Genomic DNA, 19,195 nt, shown 5'->3' on the forward strand with positions numbered 1-19,195 from the left:
CCTTCAGTCACACAGAGAGAGAAGAGAACAGCCTTCAGTCACACAGAGAGAGAAGAGAACAGCCTTCAGTCACACAGAGAGAGAAGAGAACAGCCTTCAGTCACACAGAGAGAGAACAGCCTTCAGTCACACAGAGAGAGAAGAGAACAGCCTTCAGTCACACAGAGAGAGAAGAGAACAGCCTTCAGTCACACAGAGAGAGAACAGCCTTCAGTCACACAGAGAGAGAACAGCCTTCAGTCACACAGAGAGAGAACAGCCTTCAGTCACACAGAGAGAGAACAGCCTTCAGTCACACAGAGAGAGAACAGCCTTCAGTCACACAGAGAGAGAACAGCCTTCAGTCACACAGAGAGAAGAGAACAGCCTTCAGTCACACAGAGAGAGAAGAGCCTTCAGTCACACAGAGAGAGAGAACAGCCTTCAGTCACACAGAAAGAGAAGAGAACAGCCTTCAGTCACACAGAGAGAGAACAGCCTTCAGTCACACAGAGAGAGAACAGCCTTCAGTCACACAGAGAGAGAACAGCCTTCAGTCACACAGAGAGAGAAGAGAACAGCCTTCAGTCACACAGAGAGAGAACAGCCTTCAGTCACACAGAGAGAGAAGAGAACAGCCTTCAGTCACACAGAGAGAGAAGAGAACAGCCTTCAGTCACACAGAGAGAGAGAGAGAACAGCCTTCAGTCACACAGAGAGAGAACAGCCTTCAGTCACACAGAGAGAGAAGAGAACAGCCTTCAGTCACACAGAGAGAGAACAGCCTTCAGTCACACAGAGAGAGAACAGCCTTCAGTCACACAGAGAGAGAAGAGCCTTCAGTCACACAGAGAGAGAAGAGAACAGCCTTCAGTCACACAGAGAGAGAACAGCCTTCAGTCACACAGAGAGAGAAGAGAACAGCCTTCAGTCACACAGAGAGAGAAGAGAACAGCCTTCAGTCACACAGAGAGAACAGCCTTCAGTCACACAGAGAGAGAACAGCCTTCAGTCACACAGAGAGAGAACAGCCTTCAGTCACACAGAGAGAGAACAGCCTTCAGTCACACAGAGAGAGAAGAGAACAGCCTTCAGTCACACAGAGAGAGAACAGCCTTCAGTCACACAGAGAGAGAAGAGAACAGCCTTCAGTCACACAGAGAGAGAACAGCCTTCAGTCACACAGAGAGAGAACAGCCTTCAGTCACACAGAGAGAGAAGAGAACAGCCTTCAGTCACACAGAGAGAGAAGAGAACAGCCTTCAGTCACACAGAGAGAGAAGAGAACAGCCTTCAGTCACACAGAGAGAGAACAGCCTTCAGTCACACAGAGAGAGAACAGCCTTCAGTCACACAGAGAGAGAACAGCCTTCAGTCACACAGAGAGAGAACAGCCTTCAGTCACACAGAGAGAGAACAGCCTTCAGTCACACAGAGAGAGAACAGCCTTCAGTCACACAGAGAGAGAACAGCCTTCAGTCACACAGAGAAAGAACAGCCTTCAGTCACACAGAGAGAGAACAGCCTTCAGTCACACAGAGAGAGAACAGCCTTCAGTCACACAGAGAGAGAACAGCCTTCAGTCACACAGAGAGAACAGCCTTCAGTCACACAGAGAGAGAACAGCCTTCAGTCACACAGAGAGAGAACAGCCTTCAGTCACACAGAGAGAGAACAGCCTTCAGTCACACAGAGAGAGAAGATAATAGCCTTCAGTCACACAGAGAGAGAACAGCCTTCAGTCACACAGAGAGAGAACAGCCTTCAGTCACACAGAGAGAGAACAGCCTTCAGTCACACAGAGAGAGAAGAGAACAGCCTTCAGTCACACAGAGAGAGAAGAGAACAGCCTTCAGTCACACAGAGAGAGAACAGCCTTCAGTCACACAGAGAGAGAACAGCCTTCAGTCACACAGAGAGAACAGCCTTCAGTCACACAGAGAGAGAACAGCCTTCAGTCACACAGAGAGAGAACAGCCTTCAGTCACACAGAGAGAGAACAGCCTTCAGTCACACAGAGAGAGAAGAGAACAGCCTTCAGTCACACAGAGAGAGAACAGCCTTCAGTCACACAGAGAGAGAACAGCCTTCAGTCACACAGAGAGAACAGCCTTCAGTCACACAGAGAGAGAAGAGAAGAGCCTTCAGTCACACAGAGAGAGAACAGCCTTCAGTCACACAGAGAGAGAACAGCCTTCAGTCACACAGAGAGAGAACAGCCTTCAGTCACACAGAGAGAGAACAGCCTTCAGTCACACAGAGAGAGAACAGCCTTCAGTCACACAGAGAGAGAACAGCCTTCAGTCACACAGAGAGAACAGCCTTCAGTCACACAGAGAGAGAAGAGCCTTCAGTCACACAGAGGGAGAACAGCCTTCAGTCACACAGAGAGAGAACAGCCTTCAGTCACACAGAGAGAGAACAGCCTTCAGTCACACAGAGAGAGAACAGCCTTCAGTCACACAGAGAGAGAACAGCCTTCAGTCACACAGAGAGAGAACAGCCTTCAGTCACACAGAGAGAGAACAGCCTTCAGTCACACAGAGAGAGAACAGCCTTCAGTCACACAGAGAGAGAACAGCCTTCAGTCACACAGAGAGAGAACAGCCTTCAGTCACACAGAGAGAGAACAGCCTTCAGTCACACAGAGAGAGAAGAGAACAGCCTTCAGTCACACAGAGAGAGAAGAGAACAGCCTTCAGTCACACAGAGAGAGAACAGCCTTCAGTCACACAGAGAGAGAACAGCCTTCAGTCACACAGGGAGAGAACAGCCTTCAGTCACACAGAGAGAACAGCTTTCAGTCACACAGAGAGAGAACAGCCTTCAGTCACACAGAGAGAGAACAGCCTTCAGTCACACAGAGAGAGAACAGCCTTCAGTCACACAGAGAGAGAAGATAATAGCCTTCAGTCACACAGAGAGAGAACAGCCTTCAGTCACACAGAGAGAGAACAGCCTTCAGTCACACAGAGAGAGAACAGCCTTCAGTCACACAGAGAGAGAAGAGAACAGCCTTCAGTCACACAGAGAGAGAAGAGAACAGCCTTCAGTCACACAGAGAGAGAACAGCCTTCAGTCACACAGAGAGAGAACAGCCTTCAGTCACACAGAGAGAACAGCCTTCAGTCACACAGAGAGAGAACAGCCTTCAGTCACACAGAGAGAGAACAGCCTTCAGTCACACAGAGAGAGAACAGCCTTCAGTCACACAGAGAGAGAAGAGAACAGCCTTCAGTCACACAGAGAGAGAACAGCCTTCAGTCACACAGAGAGAGAACAGCCTTCAGTCACACAGAGAGAACAGCCTTCAGTCACACAGAGAGAGAAGAGAAGAGCCTTCAGTCACACAGAGAGAGAACAGCCTTCAGTCACACAGAGAGAGAACAGCCTTCAGTCACACAGAGAGAGAACAGCCTTCAGTCACACAGAGAGAGAACAGCCTTCAGTCACACAGAGAGAGAACAGCCTTCAGTCACACAGAGAGAGAACAGCCTTCAGTCACACAGAGAGAACAGCCTTCAGTCACACAGAGAGAGAAGAGCCTTCAGTCACACAGAGGGAGAACAGCCTTCAGTCACACAGAGAGAGAACAGCCTTCAGTCACACAGAGAGAGAACAGCCTTCAGTCACACAGAGAGAGAACAGCCTTCAGTCACACAGAGAGAGAACAGCCTTCAGTCACACAGAGAGAGAACAGCCTTCAGTCACACAGAGAGAGAACAGCCTTCAGTCACACAGAGAGAGAACAGCCTTCAGTCACACAGAGAGAGAACAGCCTTCAGTCACACAGAGAGAGAACAGCCTTCAGTCACACAGAGAGAGAACAGCCTTCAGTCACACAGAGAGAGAAGAGAACAGCCTTCAGTCACACAGAGAGAGAAGAGAACAGCCTTCAGTCACACAGAGAGAGAACAGCCTTCAGTCACACAGAGAGAGAACAGCCTTCAGTCACACAGGGAGAGAACAGCCTTCAGTCACACAGAGAGAACAGCTTTCAGTCACACAGAGAGAGAACAGCCTTCAGTCACACAGAGAGAGAACAGCCTTCAGTCACACAGAGAGAGAACAGCCTTCAGTCACACAGAGAGAGAACAGCCTTCAGTCACACAGAGAGAGAAGAGAACAGCCTTCAGTCACACAGAGAGAACAGCCTTCAGTCACACAGAGAGAGAACAGCCTTCAGTCACACAGAGAGAGAACAGCCTTCAGTCACACAGAGAGAGAACAGCCTTCAGTCACACAGAGAGAGAAGAGAAGAGCCTTCAGTCACACAGAGAGAGAACAGCCTTCAGTCACACAGAGAGAGAACAGCCTTCAGTCACACAGAGAGAGAAGAGAAGAGCCTTCAGTCACACAGAGAGAGAACAGCCTTCAGTCACACAGAGAGAGAACAGCCTTCAGTCACACAGAGAGAGAACAGCCTTCAGTCACACAGAGAGAGAGAGAACAGCCTTCAGTCACACAGAGAGAGAAGAGAAGAGCCTTCAGTCACACAGAGAGAGAACAGCCTTCAGTCACACAGAGAGAGAACAGCCTTCAGTCACACAGAGAGAGAAGAGAAGAGCCTTCAGTCACACAGAGAGAGAACAGCCTTCAGTCACACAGAGAGAGAACAGCCTTCAGTCACACAGAGAGAGAACAGCCTTCAGTCACACAGAGAGAACAGCCTTCAGTCACACAGAGAGAGAAGAGCCTTCAGTCACACAGAGAGAGAAGAGCCTTCAGTCACACAGAGAGAGAACAGCCTTCAGTCACACAGAGAGAGAACAGCCTTCAGTCACACAGAGAGAGAACAGCCTTCAGTCACACAGAGAGAGAACAGCCTTCAGTCACACAGAGAGAGAAGAGAACAGCCTTCAGTCACACAGAGAGAGAAGAGAACAGCCTTCAGTCACACAGAGAGAGAAGAGAACAGCCTTCAGTCACACAGAGAGAGAACAGCCTTCAGTCACACAGAGAGAGAACAACCTTCAGTCACACAGAGAGAGAACAGCCTTCAGTCACACAGAGAGAACAGCCTTCAGTCACACAGAGAGAGAAGAGCCTTCAGTCACACAGAGAGAGAACAACCTTCAGTCACACAGAGAGAGAACAGCCTTCAGTCACACAGAGAGAACAGCCTTCAGTCACACAGAGAGAGAAGAGAACAGCCTTCAGTCACACAGAGAGAGAACAGCCTTCAGTCACACAGAGAGAGAACAGCCTTCAGTCACACAGAGAGAGAACAGCCTTCAGTCACACAGAGAGAGAACAGCCTTCAGTCACACAGAGAGAGAACAGCCTTCAGTCACACAGAGAGAGAACAGCCTTCAGTCACACAGAGAGAGAACAGCCTTCAGTCACACAGAGAGAGAAGAGAACAGCCTTCAGTCACACAGAGAGAGAACAGCCTTCAGTCACACAGAGAGAGAACAGCCTTCAGTCACACAGAGAGAGAACAGCCTTCAGTCACACAGAGAGAGAAGAGAACAGCCTTCAGTCACACAGAGAGAGAACAGCCTTCAGTCACACAGAGAGAGAAGAGAACAGCCTTCAGTCACACAGAGAGAGAAGAGAACAGCCTTCAGTCACACAGAGAGAGAAGAGAACAGCCTTCAGTCACACAGAGAGAGAACAGCCTTCAGTCACACAGAGAGAGAACAGCCTTCAGTCACACAGAGAGAGAACAGCCTTCAGTCACACAGAGAGAGAAGAGAACAGCCTTCAGTCACACAGAGAGAGAACAGCCTTCAGTCACACAGAGAGAGAAGAGAACAGCCTTCAGTCACACAGAGAGAGAAGAGAACAGCCTTCAGTCACACAGAGAGAGAACAGCCTTCAGTCACACAGAGAGAGAACAGCCTTCAGTCACACAGAGAGAGAAGAGAACAGCCTTCAGTCACACAGAGAGAGAACAGCCTTCAGTCACACAGAGAGAGAACAGCCTTCAGTCACACAGAGAGAGAACAGCCTTCAGTCACACAGAGACTGAAGGTTATTTCTGCGCATCAAATCGGCGGACAATTTGTCATATTATGATTGAATGTTAGACCATTAGGCCCATTGCAAGATGCTGTACTCTGTCTCTGTAACCCTGACCTAACCTTAACCCTATCACTGCCTGGTCTCTGTGTTTCAGGCCTACGCCAAGTTCTCTGGGGCAAATATCACAGTTTCTCCTATTGACTGGACATGGAGGACCTGGAGAACAGGTAACCTGTGTGTGTGTGTGTGTGTGTGTGTGTGTGTGTGTGTGTGTGTGTGTGTGTGTGTGTGTGTGTGTGTGTGTGTGTGTGTGTGTGTGTGTGTGTGTGTGTGTGTGTGTGTGTGTGTGTGTGTGTGTGTGTGTGTGTGTGTGTGTGTGTGTGTGTGTGTGTGTGTGTGTGTGTGAGATCATTGCATTTCAAATTGTATGTTGTTTAAAATGCTTGCCATATTTTACAAATACGTGCACTGTGCAAGTGTGATTTTATTTTTTGTCAAATCTATTAACAGTAGGTCATAATATTAATAACACAGTTCTCACAGTGTGCTAGACATTCATAAATGGACACTGTGAGGACAATATTATCCTGGTCCTCACGAGACAAGTAATTTTTATGATTCATAAAAATGGAAGTAAGAATAAGTATTTTTTTAAACGTAATGCATTGTGTTAGAGCAGGGGTTCTCAACGTTTTTGGCCGGGGACCCCCGGAAATGCTTTGGCAATGTCTCGGGACCCCCGCCCCGCCCCCTCCCGACCCCCAATATAAATTGACTGCTACAATAACCTTAAACCATTTTGGGCGGGAACCCCTTTTGGTGTTTTAAGCATTGTTATAATTTAGCTATTGAAAAATAGCAGATCTACAAGCTCATAGCGCGCCACCGAGTGGCGCGCTACGAGCTTGTAGGTCTGCTATTTTTGAAAAATCGTGAAAAAAAAGGTAAAAAAATAATCTTTTTTTTTTTCTTTTTTTTTTTTTTCGAAAATAATTTGGGGACCCCCCAAAATAATTTGGCGACCCCCCGAGGGGTCGCGACCCACGGGTTGAGAACCCCTGTGTTAGAGCAGTGGTTTTCAACCAGCGGTCTTGGTCTTGGTGTTTTCTCCTCTCTCGTAGGGTCCGTTCCGGAGCTGCGGACCAGCGGTCCTTGGAGTGTTGTGTTTCTCCTGTGGTCGTAGCTCATGTTGTGTTTTCTCTCGTAGGGTCCGTTCCGGAGCTGCTCTGTGGAGACGAGGCGGTGACGGAACCCAAACACATCCTCAACGTCATGAGGAAGCAGGTGAGGAGGTGACGACTAAAATCGTATGATATTTAGTCGACTAAAACTAGACTAAAAAAAAAGACTAAAACATTCCAGGTGACTAAAATGTGACTAAAACTAAGTGAAACTATTACAAGTACAAGTAATTTTACTTTATTCATTTGACTTTATTTAACTTTTTTAAGTTAGTACAAGTAATTTTACACTTTGTCGCATGCTGAAAATAGCAGATCTACAAGCTCACAGCGCTATCTGCTATTTTCAGCATGCAAGCAAAGTGTAAAATCTGCCATTACAACGACGTCAAGGCCTGTCAAAACACATTTTAGTCGACTAAATCAACTGTAGATTTAGTCGACTAAAGCTGGACTAACACTAAAACATTCCAGGTGACTAAAATGTGACTGAAACTAAGTGAAAACTATTCAAGAGACTCTGGGCCCTATTTTGCGTGTCTTAAGTACCAGGTCTTATGACTTAACTTAAGACCTGGAGGCGTGGTCAATGCTGTTTGGCCACTCAGAATAGCCAAATGGCATTGATCACGCCTCCAGGTCTTAAGTTAAGTAATAAGACCTGGTACTTAAGACACGCATAATAGGGCCCTAAATGACTAAAACTAAAAATCAAAATTTGCTGCCAAAAACGACACTGGACAGAACCCAGACACATCCTCATGAGGAACCAGACAGAACCCAGACACATCCTCATGAGGAACCTGGACAGAACCCAGACACATCCTCATGATGGACAGAACCCAGACACATCCTCATGAGGAACCAGACAGAACCCAGACACATCCTCATGAGGAACCAGACAGAACCCAGACACATCCTCATGAGGAACCAGACAGAACCCAGACACATCCTCATGAGGAACCAGACAGAACCCAGACACATCCTCATGAGGAACCAGACAGAACCCAGACACATCCTCATGAGGAACCAGACAGAACCCAGACACATCCTCATGAGGAACCAGACAGAACCCAGACACATCCTCATGAGGAACCAGACAGAACCCAGACACATCCTCATGAGGAACCAACACTGGACAGAACCCAGACACATCCTCATGAGGAACCAACACTGGACAGAACCCAGACACATCCTCATGAGGAACCAACACTGGACAGAACCCAGACACATCCTCATGAGGAACCAGACAGAACCCAGACACATCCTCATGAGGAACCAGACAGAACCCAGACACATCCTCATGAGGAACCAGACAGAACCCACACATCCTCATGAGGAACCAGACAGAACCCAGACACATCCTCATGAGGAACCAGACAGAACCCAGACACATCCTCATGAGGAACCAGTGTTGACAGAACCCAGACACATCCTCATGAGGAACCAGTGTTGTTTTCGTCGACTAAAACTAAGACGAAAAATGTTCGTCGACTACCTTTTTTCACTGACGAAAACTAAATGGAAACTACATGAAAACTAAGCTATGATGACTAAAACTAAGACTAAATATACTGACAATTTCGTCAATAGATAAAAACTAGACTAAAATGTTAGGAAGGGACTAGTTGAAGGAGATCCAGTATGAGTCATTTTACACTTGGTTGCATGCTGAAAATAGCAGATCTACAAGCTCACAACGTGTCGCAGCGCGATGCGTTGTGAGCTTGTAGATCGGCTATTTTCTGTCGTCTTGTTTGGTTGTACTGTCGTCTGATTGGTTGTCTCCTCAGGGGTGTAATGCAGACTTTGACCTATCGTCGCGGCAGGGCGCCGACACCCTGGCTTACATCGCCCTATTGGAGGAGAAGCTCCGCCCCGCCCTGGTAAGAAGCTCCGCCCCCACCCTTGTAACCAATCAACACTTAACAAAGATTTGAGTTAAAAACGTTCGCTCTGAAAGAATATTATATTCAAAGATTTGCGCCACATTTTCACGATTTTTCAAAAATAGCAGATCTACAAGTTCATAGCGTGGCACTCGGTGGTGCGCTACGAGCTTGTAGATATGCTATTTTTCAATAGCTAAAGTATAACATAATGCTCAAAACCCTATGTTAAATTATAAGGTATGATGAATTGAACATAAATAGCAGGCAAAGTTATTTTGTCTTTGTTTATTTAATATGGATAATTAATTAATGAGCTTATAGGCAGCTCTGCTGCTTAATTGATTTGGTTGGTGTAAACATACTGGTGTGATGTTTAGTTATTGGCTCAGGTTGGTGTAAACATACTGACATGATGTTTAGTTATTGGCTCAGGTTGGTGTAAACATACTGACATGATGTTTAGTTATTGGCTCAGGTTGGTGTAAACATACTGACATGATGTTTAGTTATTGGCTCAGGTTGGTGTAAACATACTGACATGATGTTTAGTTATTTGGCAGCACAGCTGTGTAACATTCCAGTAGTATAAACGATAACAATTATAAGGCTGTCATATACAGCCTTCATTCAGTCAACACTTTTAAGAATAGACTTGACACATTTTGCTCAACAAAAGATTGTTTGTATAACTACAAACTGGTAAATATGGGACTTTGTAACTGTATTATGTATATTATGTATGAGAAAAAAACAAAGTGTGCGGGTCCACATGAACTTTATGTTTATTTTAACCCATTCAGAACCTTTTGGTGTTTTAAGCATTATGTTATACTTTAGCTATTGAAAAATAGCAGATCTACAAGCGAGTGCCGCGCTATGAGCTTGTAGGTCTGCTATTTATGAAAATTCGTGAAAACGTTTTGAACTCAAATCGTTTTGAACTCAAATCTTTGCCTCTGAGGGGGTCCCTGGAACTACATATTTTCAGATGGGGGTCGGCGGGCAATTACATATCATTTTTGGGTTCCTTGACATGAAATATTGAGAACCACTGACGTAGAAACATGAGGTATTTCAGAAAACTGTCAGGATTTAGAAGACCTTTTTTAAATGTCGACGTCAGACCTAAATGGGTGTATATATATATATATATATATATATATATATATATATATATATACACACCCATTTAGGTCTGACGTCGACATTTAAAAAAGGTATATATATATATATATATATATATATATATATATATATATATATATTCTTTTGAAATTATGTTTGGCCATATAGATCAAAATGACCATTGGACTGTCCCCATGAAGTCCCCAGAGTTGTTGTGACTCATCTGTGCGTGTGTGCGTGCGTGCGTGCGTGCGCGCGCGTGTGTGTGTGTGTGTGTGTGTGTGTGTGTGTGTGTGTGTGTGTGTGTGTGTGTGTGTGTGTGTGCGTGCGTGCGTGCGTGCGTGCGTGCGTGCGTGCGTGCGTGCGTGCGTGCGTGCGTGCGTGCGTGCGTGCGTGCGCGCGTGCGTGCGTGCGTGCGTGCGTGCGTGCGTGCGTGCGTGTGTGTGTGTGTGTGTGTGTGTGTGTGTGCGTGCGTCCTATAGTTGCACACGTTCTGGGTGGACGCTGAGAACTACGCCAACGTGACGCGGCCGTGGTTCGCCTCTCGCTCGCCCTTCCCCCTCAACTTCCTGGTTCCCGCTCGCCACGCCGGCCACGCCCTCTCCCACATCCTGTTGACCCGAGGAGGGGCGGGGCCTCTGCACACCGTCACCGAGGTGGAGGGCAAGGTAAAGAGTAGAGCGCCCCCTGGCTGCCTGGCAAAGAACTCCTTTTCAATGAATTACATCATATACATGGGCAACATGCGGCCCCCAGCAATTGCCAAATGCATTTGAAATTAAATTCAAAGGTTACTTTTTCAGGCTTCCAATTCAAAAATAGCAAATATATCTGTGAAAAAGAAAAAAAATCACCCGCACACTGTCTTCAGATGCAGTGAATAACATAAAGATAGCCTGATGATAATAATAATAATACAACTTTATTTGTATAGCACCTTTCATGACATGAAATGCAGCTCAAAGTGCTTTACAGAGCAATGGAGAAAGAAAGAAAAGAAAAGCAAGGCATAAACATTAAAAGACAAGAGCAGTAATGCAATACAGTGAGGACATGAATAACAAGGAATGTAAAAGATCAATTAAAAGCAAGAGTGTAGAAGTGGGTCTTGAGCTGTGCTTTAAAAATGTCTACAGAGGCTGCCTGTTGAAGGTACAGTGGGAGTTTGTGCAGACAGTCATGTAGGTAGGAAGGTTTGGGACATATTTAGGCAGGCAGTCATGTAGGTAGGAAGGTTTGGAACATATTTAGGCAGGCAGTCATGTAGGTAGGAAGGTTTGGAACATATTTAGGCAGACAGTCATGTAGGTAGGAAGGTTTGGGACATATTTAGGCAGGCAGGCAGTCATGTAGGTAGGAAGGTTTGGGACATATTTAGGCAGGCAGTCATGTAGGTAGGAAGGTTTGGGACATATTTAGGCAGGCAGGCAGTCATGTAGGTAGGAAGGTTTGGGACATATTTAGGCAGGCAGTCATGTAGGTAGGAAGGTTTGGGACATATTTAGGCAGGCAGTCATGTAGGTAGGAAGGTTTGGGACATATTTAGGCAGGCAGTCATGTAGGTAGGAAGGTTTGGGACATATTTAGGCAGGCAGTCATGTAGGTAGGAAGGTTTGGGACATATTTAGGCAGGCAGTCATGTAGGTAGGAAGGTTTGGGACATATTTAGGCAGGCAGTCATGTAGGTAGGAAGGTGTGGGACATATTTAGGCAGGCAGTCATGTAGGTAGGAAGGTTTGGGACATATATAGGCAGGCAGTCATGTAGGTAGGAAGGTTTGGGACATATTTAGGCAGGCAGTCATGTAGGTAGGAAGGTTTGGGACATATTTAGGCAGGCAGTCATGTAGGTAGGAAGGTTTGGGACATATTTAGGCAGGCAGTCATGTAGGTAGGAAGGTTTGGGACATATTTAGGCAGGCAGTCATGTAGGTAGGAAGGTTTGGGACATATTTAGGCAGGCAGTCATGTAGGTAGGAAGGTTTGGGACATATTTAGGCAGGCAGTCATGTAGGTAGGAAGGTTTGGGACATATTTAGGCAGGCAGGCAGTCATGTAGGTAGGAAGGTTTGGGACATATTTAGGCAGGCAGTCATGTAGGTAGGAAGGTTTGGGACATATTTAGGCAGGCAGTCATGTAGGTAGGAAGGTTTGGGACATATTTAGGCAGGCAGTCATGTAGGTAGGAAGGTTTGGGACATATTTAGGCAGGCAGTCATGTAGGTAGGAAGGTTTGGGACATATTTAGGCAGGCAGTCATGTAGGTAGGAAGGTTTGGGACATATTTAGGCAGGCAGTCATGTAGGTAGGAAGGTGTGGGACATATTTAGGCAGGCAGTCATGTAGGTAGGAAGGTTTGGGACATATTTAGGCAGGCAGTCATGTAGGTAGGAAGGTTTGGGACATATTTAGGCAGGCAGTCATGTAGGTAGGAAGGTTTGGGACATATTTAGGCAGGCAGTCATGTAGGTAGGAAGGTTTGGGACATATTTAGGCAGGCAGTCATGTAGGTAGGAAGGTTTGGGACATATTTAGGCAGGCAGTCATGTAGGTAGGAAGGTTTGGGACATATTTAGGCAGGCAGTCATGTAGGTAGGAAGGTTTGGGACATATTTAGGCAGGCAGTCATGTAGGTAGGAAGGTGCGAGACCATTGAGAGCATTGAGATGGCTGTATATAGGCCGAAACGTTGCTGGTTCCCTATTCAAGTTGTTCACTGCATTTGAAGATGGCGTGTGGGTGTTTCTTCTTTTCGAGGACGTCAGGACACTTGGTTGTCTCTCTCCTACGCTCAGTACGCTGTCACTTGCAGGTGTGCAAAAGCCTTGCTTTTTATTCATTCAAATATATAGCTAAAACAGCCGATCTACAAGCTCAAAACGTGTTGCACTGCGACGCGTTTTGAGCTTGTAGATCGGCTATTATATTTTTGCTACGACAGTAAGATGCAATGACAACTTTGAGGTATTTGTGCTTTACTTGAGTATTTTCAAAACAATTTCCAATACTTTTACTTCTACTCCACTAGATCTCGGATCCAAATATTGTACTTTTACTCCACTACAATTATGTCAAACTTTTAGTTACTAGTTACTTTGTAGATTTAGATGATTATTATTATTACAAAACATACATTTACCCACTTCAGCCCTATTATAGTATATTATATATACATTTTGGTCATTTTAAAATAGGCAATCTACAAGCTCCGATCGCATCACGACGCATTGTGTTCAAAAGATTTTTATACAGTAGATCTAATGAATATCAAAGTATAAAAAATAAAGACAACACAAAACCTGTCTGGTGCACATACACAGAAAGACAGAATGTACGTATAAATCACCCCAGAAGCGTGTTAAAGTTAAATACCCCCTTCTAATTGAGTGAAATTAACTTTTAACAACCTACACACAAACACACACACACACACACACACACACACACACACACACACACACACACACACACACACACACACACACACACACACACACACACACACACACACACACAGTGGTGTGCTGTGGATTTTTTTAACTAGTAGGGCTGTAGTTTAATGACGTCACGTGCATGTCACATGCACGCGCATGCATGTCCACATAGCCACGTCAGCTCGTGCTAGTTATATGATGGAAAACTAGCTATTCTAATTCATTATATTTCTTATTATTTAGTTCCATTGTAAATTTGTTGTTTTTTATTTTAGTTTCAATTAATTATTTTCTTTTTAGTTGTATATATAATCCCTTTGCATTGTATACTCACCCTGCCTTACATTATTTTGCTTTCAAAAATGTGGTTTTAAAACAATCACAAGATCCAACAACGGTCAGGGATAACCATGTGAGTTTCAGGCCTATAGTTTGAGGCCTATAGTATTTAGTAAATGAGCAGTAGGCTAAATGGAACGAAACGTTTGTAAATAAACCAACATGTAGGCTAGGCATCAAAGCTTTGAGCTTCAGCCTAAGCCATTTCGATCAACCAGAAATAAATGTTGGATGTACGGTATAATGTTTCTGAATTCTGTTGATGATCGAAAAAAAACTAAACTTAAGGTTATTTCACTTAAAGGGGAAAACCACTCATTTTCAACATTTTACTATGTCATTAATATACCTTAGAGCTGTTGTGTGGAAATAATAAAAAAGTCGCCCCATTCTGTGTTTCCTAGAACTGTAAGTATGAAAAAAATCATTAACATGGTGAAACACATCTTGATGACATCATCAAGATGTGTTTCACCATGTTAATGGTTTTTTTCAGATCTCCAGTTCTAGGAAACACAGAATGGGGAGACTTTTTTTTATTATTTCCACACAACAGCTCTAAGGTATATTAATGACATAGTAAAATGTTGAAAATGAGTGGAATGCCCCTTTAAGTTGTCTCAGTCACTATAATAACAGAAAAGTAACGCAACACTAGTGCAATACCACGAAGAGCCGATATATCCTTTTTTTTTTTCATGTGGTCTATTTTTTTGGTAGATCACGTAAACTCACATTTGTAAGGATTATATGCCTAATTCCAGTTTACAGAAACAGGCACGCAGGTTTAGGCACGAAACGATGTTTCCTCTGGAGTCTCTGGAGTCGACAGGCACGCAGGTTTAGGCACGAAACGATGTTTCCTCTGGAGTCTCTGGAGTCGACAGGCACGCAGGTTTAGGCACGAAACGATGTTTCCTCTGGAGTCTCTGGACGCTTGTCTTCTTCGGTGGGTCGTCAGAATAATACTAGGCTAAGCCAGGGGTTCGCAACGTTTTTGGACGGGGGACCCCCGCAAATGCTTTGGCAACGTATCGGGACCCCCGCCCCGCCCCCTCCCGACCCCCAATATAAATTGACTGCTACAATAACCTTAATAATAGAGACAATACACCATAAATAAATACTGAAACCAGATATAATCATTAGGGAAGGTGTATGCATGTACTATGTGTACTACAGTATATGTAAACTCTTCATTTCCATTTTCCAGCCATTCAGTTGCATTAAAAAAATAAAAAAAAACGTTTTTTTTTAATTATTTGGGGACCCCCCAAAATAACTTGGCGACCCCCCCCGAGGGGTCGCGACCCACGGGTTGAGAACCCCTGGGCTAAGCTACCTGCATGGCCTACCCTACAGTGTAGGGTAGGGTAGGGTAGGGTACACCTACAGTGTAGGGTAGGCCTAAAGTACTACTGACTGTAATGTTCAGGGCTATTTCAGTATGGAACACGTTACCAACTATAATAATCACGGAAGCACCCAGTAAGGCTAGTTTTAAGAGGCTCCTTAAGAGACACCTGATCAATTACCCCAATTTTATAATTAACTGACATCATTTAAGGGGATGTCTTGTTTAGTGTTTTTATTTTCTCTGTATTTTTAATGTCTTTAAATGCATTTGTATTTTGTATTATGAATGTATTTTTTTCAAGATTGCACCTGTTTTTATTGTGCAGTGTTATTTTTTTTTTATTGTGTTGTGTTCTATGTATTGTTTGTCATGGACCCCCAGGAAGAGTAGCTGCTACTTCTTAGCTGCTATATGTAGCTGCTACTTCGGTGGCAGCTACTGGGGATCCATCTGAATAAATCTGACTAAAGTGAGAAGTGAGAACATCAGGTACTGTAATGTTATGCAAAGCATAACAAAGGATAGCCTGCCAGCCAGGTATAGACGGCGCCCACCGGTTGCTTCATTTTAGGTGTTGAGTGCGCCGTCGTCAACGCGCATTGTCATGCATGTGTGTGCATGTGGGGGGCGTGCGTGCAGCTTCAGGGCAGCCCTACCACTAGCTCACCGCTGCGCACGCATACACACACACACGCACGCTTGGTAACATTTGACAGAATGACTGACACGGTGCACGTCTTGTTTGTCTCCCTCCGTAGATCTACAGCGAGGCCAAGGAGTGTCTGAACCTGCTCTCTCACCGGCTGGGAACGGCCGACTACTTCTTTGGAAACACGTAAGTCCTTCTGCTCTCTGGGAACGGCAGACACTACTTCTTTGGAAACACGTACGTTCCCTCAGCGTGGCACAGTGTTCCCTCAGCGTGGCACAGTGTTCCCTCAGCGTGGCACAGTGTTCCCTCAGCGTGGCACAGCGTTCCCTCAGCGTGGCACAGTGTTCCCTCAGCGTGGCACAGCGTTCCCTCAGCGTGGCACAGTGTTCCCTCAGCGTGGCACAGCGTTCCCTCAGCGTGGCACAGTGTTCCCTCAGCGTGGCACAGTGTTCCCTCAGCGTGGCACAGTGTTCCCTCAGCGTGGCACAGCGTTCCCTCAGCGTGGCACAGTGTTCCCTCAGCGTGGCACAGTGTTCCCTCAGCGTGGCACAGTGTTCCCTCAGCGTGGCACAGCGTTCCCTCAGCGTGGCACAGCGTTCCTCAGCGTGGCACAGTGTTCCCTCAGCGTGGCACAGTGTTCCCTCAGCGTGGCACAGTGTTCCCTCAGCGTGGCACAGTGTTCCCTCAGCGTGGCACAGTGTTCCCTCAGCGTGGCACAGTGTTCCCTCAGCGTGGCACAGTGTTCCCTCAGCGTGGCACAGTGTTCCCTCAGCGTGGCACAGTGTTCCCTCAGCGTGGCACAGTGTTCCCTCAGCGTGGCACAGTGTTCCCTCAGCGTGGCACAGTGTTCCCTCAGCGTGGCACAGTGTTCCCTCAGCGTGGCACAGTGTTCCCTCAGCGTGGCACAGTGTTCCCTCAGCGTGGCACAGTGTTCCCTCAGCGTGGCACAGTGTTCCCTCAGCGTGGCACAGTGTTCCCTCAGCGTGGCACAGTGTTCCCTCAGCGTGGCACAGTGTTCCCTCAGCGTGGCACAGTGTTCCCTCAGCGTGGCACCGTCCAGACATTACAATTTACAATGTAGGCATTTAGCCACACAATAAGGGCATCAACCCATTTAGACCTGAGGCTGATTAAAAAAAAATGTCTTCTAAATCCTGACAGTTTTCTGAAAAAGCCTATGGGCAGTATTATGCGTGTCTTAAGTACCAGGTCTTATGACTTAACTTAAGACCTGGAGGCGTGGTCAATGCTGTTTGGCCACTCAGAATAGCCAAATGGCATTGATCACACCTCCAGGTCTTAAGTTAAGTAATAAGACCTGGTACTTAAGACACGCATAATACTGCCCTATGTTTCTATGTCAGTGGTGCTCAACCTTTTTCATGTCAAGGACCCCCAGAATTAATATGTTGTTCCAGGGACCCCTCCAGAAGCAAATATTTGAGTTAAAAACGTTCGCTCTGACAGAATATATATTCAAAGATTTGTGCCAAATTTTCAAGATTTAAAAAAAAATAGCAGATCTACAAGCTCGTAGCGCGCCGCTCGGTGGCGCGCTACAAGCTTGTAGATCTGGACGCTTGTCTTCTTCAGTGGGTCGTCAGAATAATACTAGGCTAAGCCAGGGGTTCGCAACGTTTTTGGACGGGGACCCCTGAAAATGCTTTGGCAACGTCTCGGGACCGCCGCCCCGCCCCCTCCCGACCCCCAATATAAATTGACCTAAGAACCTAACATCTATCTAACAGAACCTAACATCTATCTAACAGAACCTAACATCTATCTAACAGAACCTAACATCTATCTAACAGAACCTAACATCTATCTAACAGAACCTAACATCTATCTAACAGAACCTAACATCTATCTAACAGAACCTAACATCTATCTAACAGAACCTAACATCTATCTAACAGAACCTAACATCTATCTAACAGAACCTAACATCTATCTAACAGAACCTAACATCTATCTAACAGAACCTAACATCTATCTAACAGAACCTAACATCTATCTAACAGAACCTAACATCTATCTAACAGAACCTAACATAACCTAACATCTATCTAACATAACCTAACATCTATCTAACAGAACCTAACATCTATCTAACAGAACCTAACATCTATCTAACAGAACCTAACATCTATCTAACAGAACCTAACATCTATCTAACAGAACCTAACATCTATCTAACATCTATCTAACAGAACCTAACATCTATCTAACAGAACCTAACATCTATCTAACAGAACCTAACATCTATCTAACATCTATCTAACAGAACCTAACATCTATCTAACAGAACCTAACATCTATCTAACAGAACCTAACATCTATCTAACATCTATCTAACAGAACCTAACATCTATCTAACAGAACCTAACATCTATAACAGAACCTAACATCTATCTAACATCTATCTAACAGAACCTAACATCTATCTAACAGAACCTAACATCTATCTAACAGAACCTAACATCTATCTAACAGAACCTAACATCTATCTAACATAACCTAACATCTATCTAACAGAACCTAACATCTATCTAACAGTGGAATATCTGTATAATGAAATGAGAATACACTAGAATGTCTACATAAAATGCTATCTATTCCAAGTTACATAAATTGAGCCTTTGCATTCGCCTGTAAAGTCGTCGAGGCTAGGGTGAGTACTACGGTCTAAGGTGGAGTCTGAAGAGGTGGGTTTTCAGACGGAGGTGGAAGATGGGGAGTGAGTCTGCAGTTCTGACTGCATTGGGAAGTTCATTCCATAGTTTTGGAGCCAGAAGGGAGAAGAGTTTGGGACGTGTGGAGCGTTGTCCCGGCTGGTTTTAGTGAAGGTACTCCCAGCTTCCCTGCGTTGGCTGATCTGAGCCCACGGGAGGGTTTGTAGGGTTCAATCAGACTTGCAAGAGAAGCAGGGAGGGGCAGCGACCGGGAGCCAATGGAGGGAACGGAGAAGGGGGAGGGGCAGCGACCGGGAGCCAATGGAGGGAGCGGAGAAGGGGGAGGTAACACTTACTTTGAAGAGCCAAATATCCTTAATCGCATGTTCCTGTGACAAACTGCTGTGTGTGGTGTCTTCACCGGTTGTTGTTCTCTCGGTCGATGGTGGATAAAGCCGACCGTGAGTATCACAGTGCCTGCTACAGGCCGTTGAAAACCCTTGTCTGGGCCAGAAACTGCCCCTCAATGTCGTTTCTGAGATACAGGGCTTTGAATGCAGGGCTTAGAATGGAAGTGGATGCGCGCGCATCTTCAAAA

General features: G+C 45.5%; 1 protein-coding gene across 3 annotated transcripts in view; it reads left to right on the plus strand.

The window, feature by feature from the left end:
- mtx3 (metaxin 3) overlaps positions 1-19,195 on the plus strand; it is a 39,267-nt gene that overhangs the window by 15,930 nt on the left and 4,142 nt on the right. For 2 of the 3 annotated variants that reach the window (XM_079515723.1, XM_079515724.1), the window contains exons 2-6: positions 6,101-6,173; positions 7,154-7,230; positions 8,921-9,013; positions 10,627-10,812; positions 16,032-16,108. In XM_079515723.1, the coding sequence (XP_079371849.1) occupies positions 6,101-6,173; positions 7,154-7,230; positions 8,921-9,013; positions 10,627-10,812; positions 16,032-16,108 (506 nt within the window). Of the gene's footprint in view, positions 1-6,100; positions 6,174-7,153; positions 7,239-8,920; positions 9,014-10,626; positions 10,813-16,031; positions 16,109-19,195 lie in introns of all 3 variants that reach the window. The other variant, XM_079515725.1, reaches the window with a different exon arrangement.

Source organism: Electrona antarctica (genome assembly GCF_951216825.1).
Source record: "Electrona antarctica genome assembly, chromosome: 12".
Taxonomy (NCBI): Eukaryota; Metazoa; Chordata; class Actinopteri; order Myctophiformes; family Myctophidae; genus Electrona; species Electrona antarctica.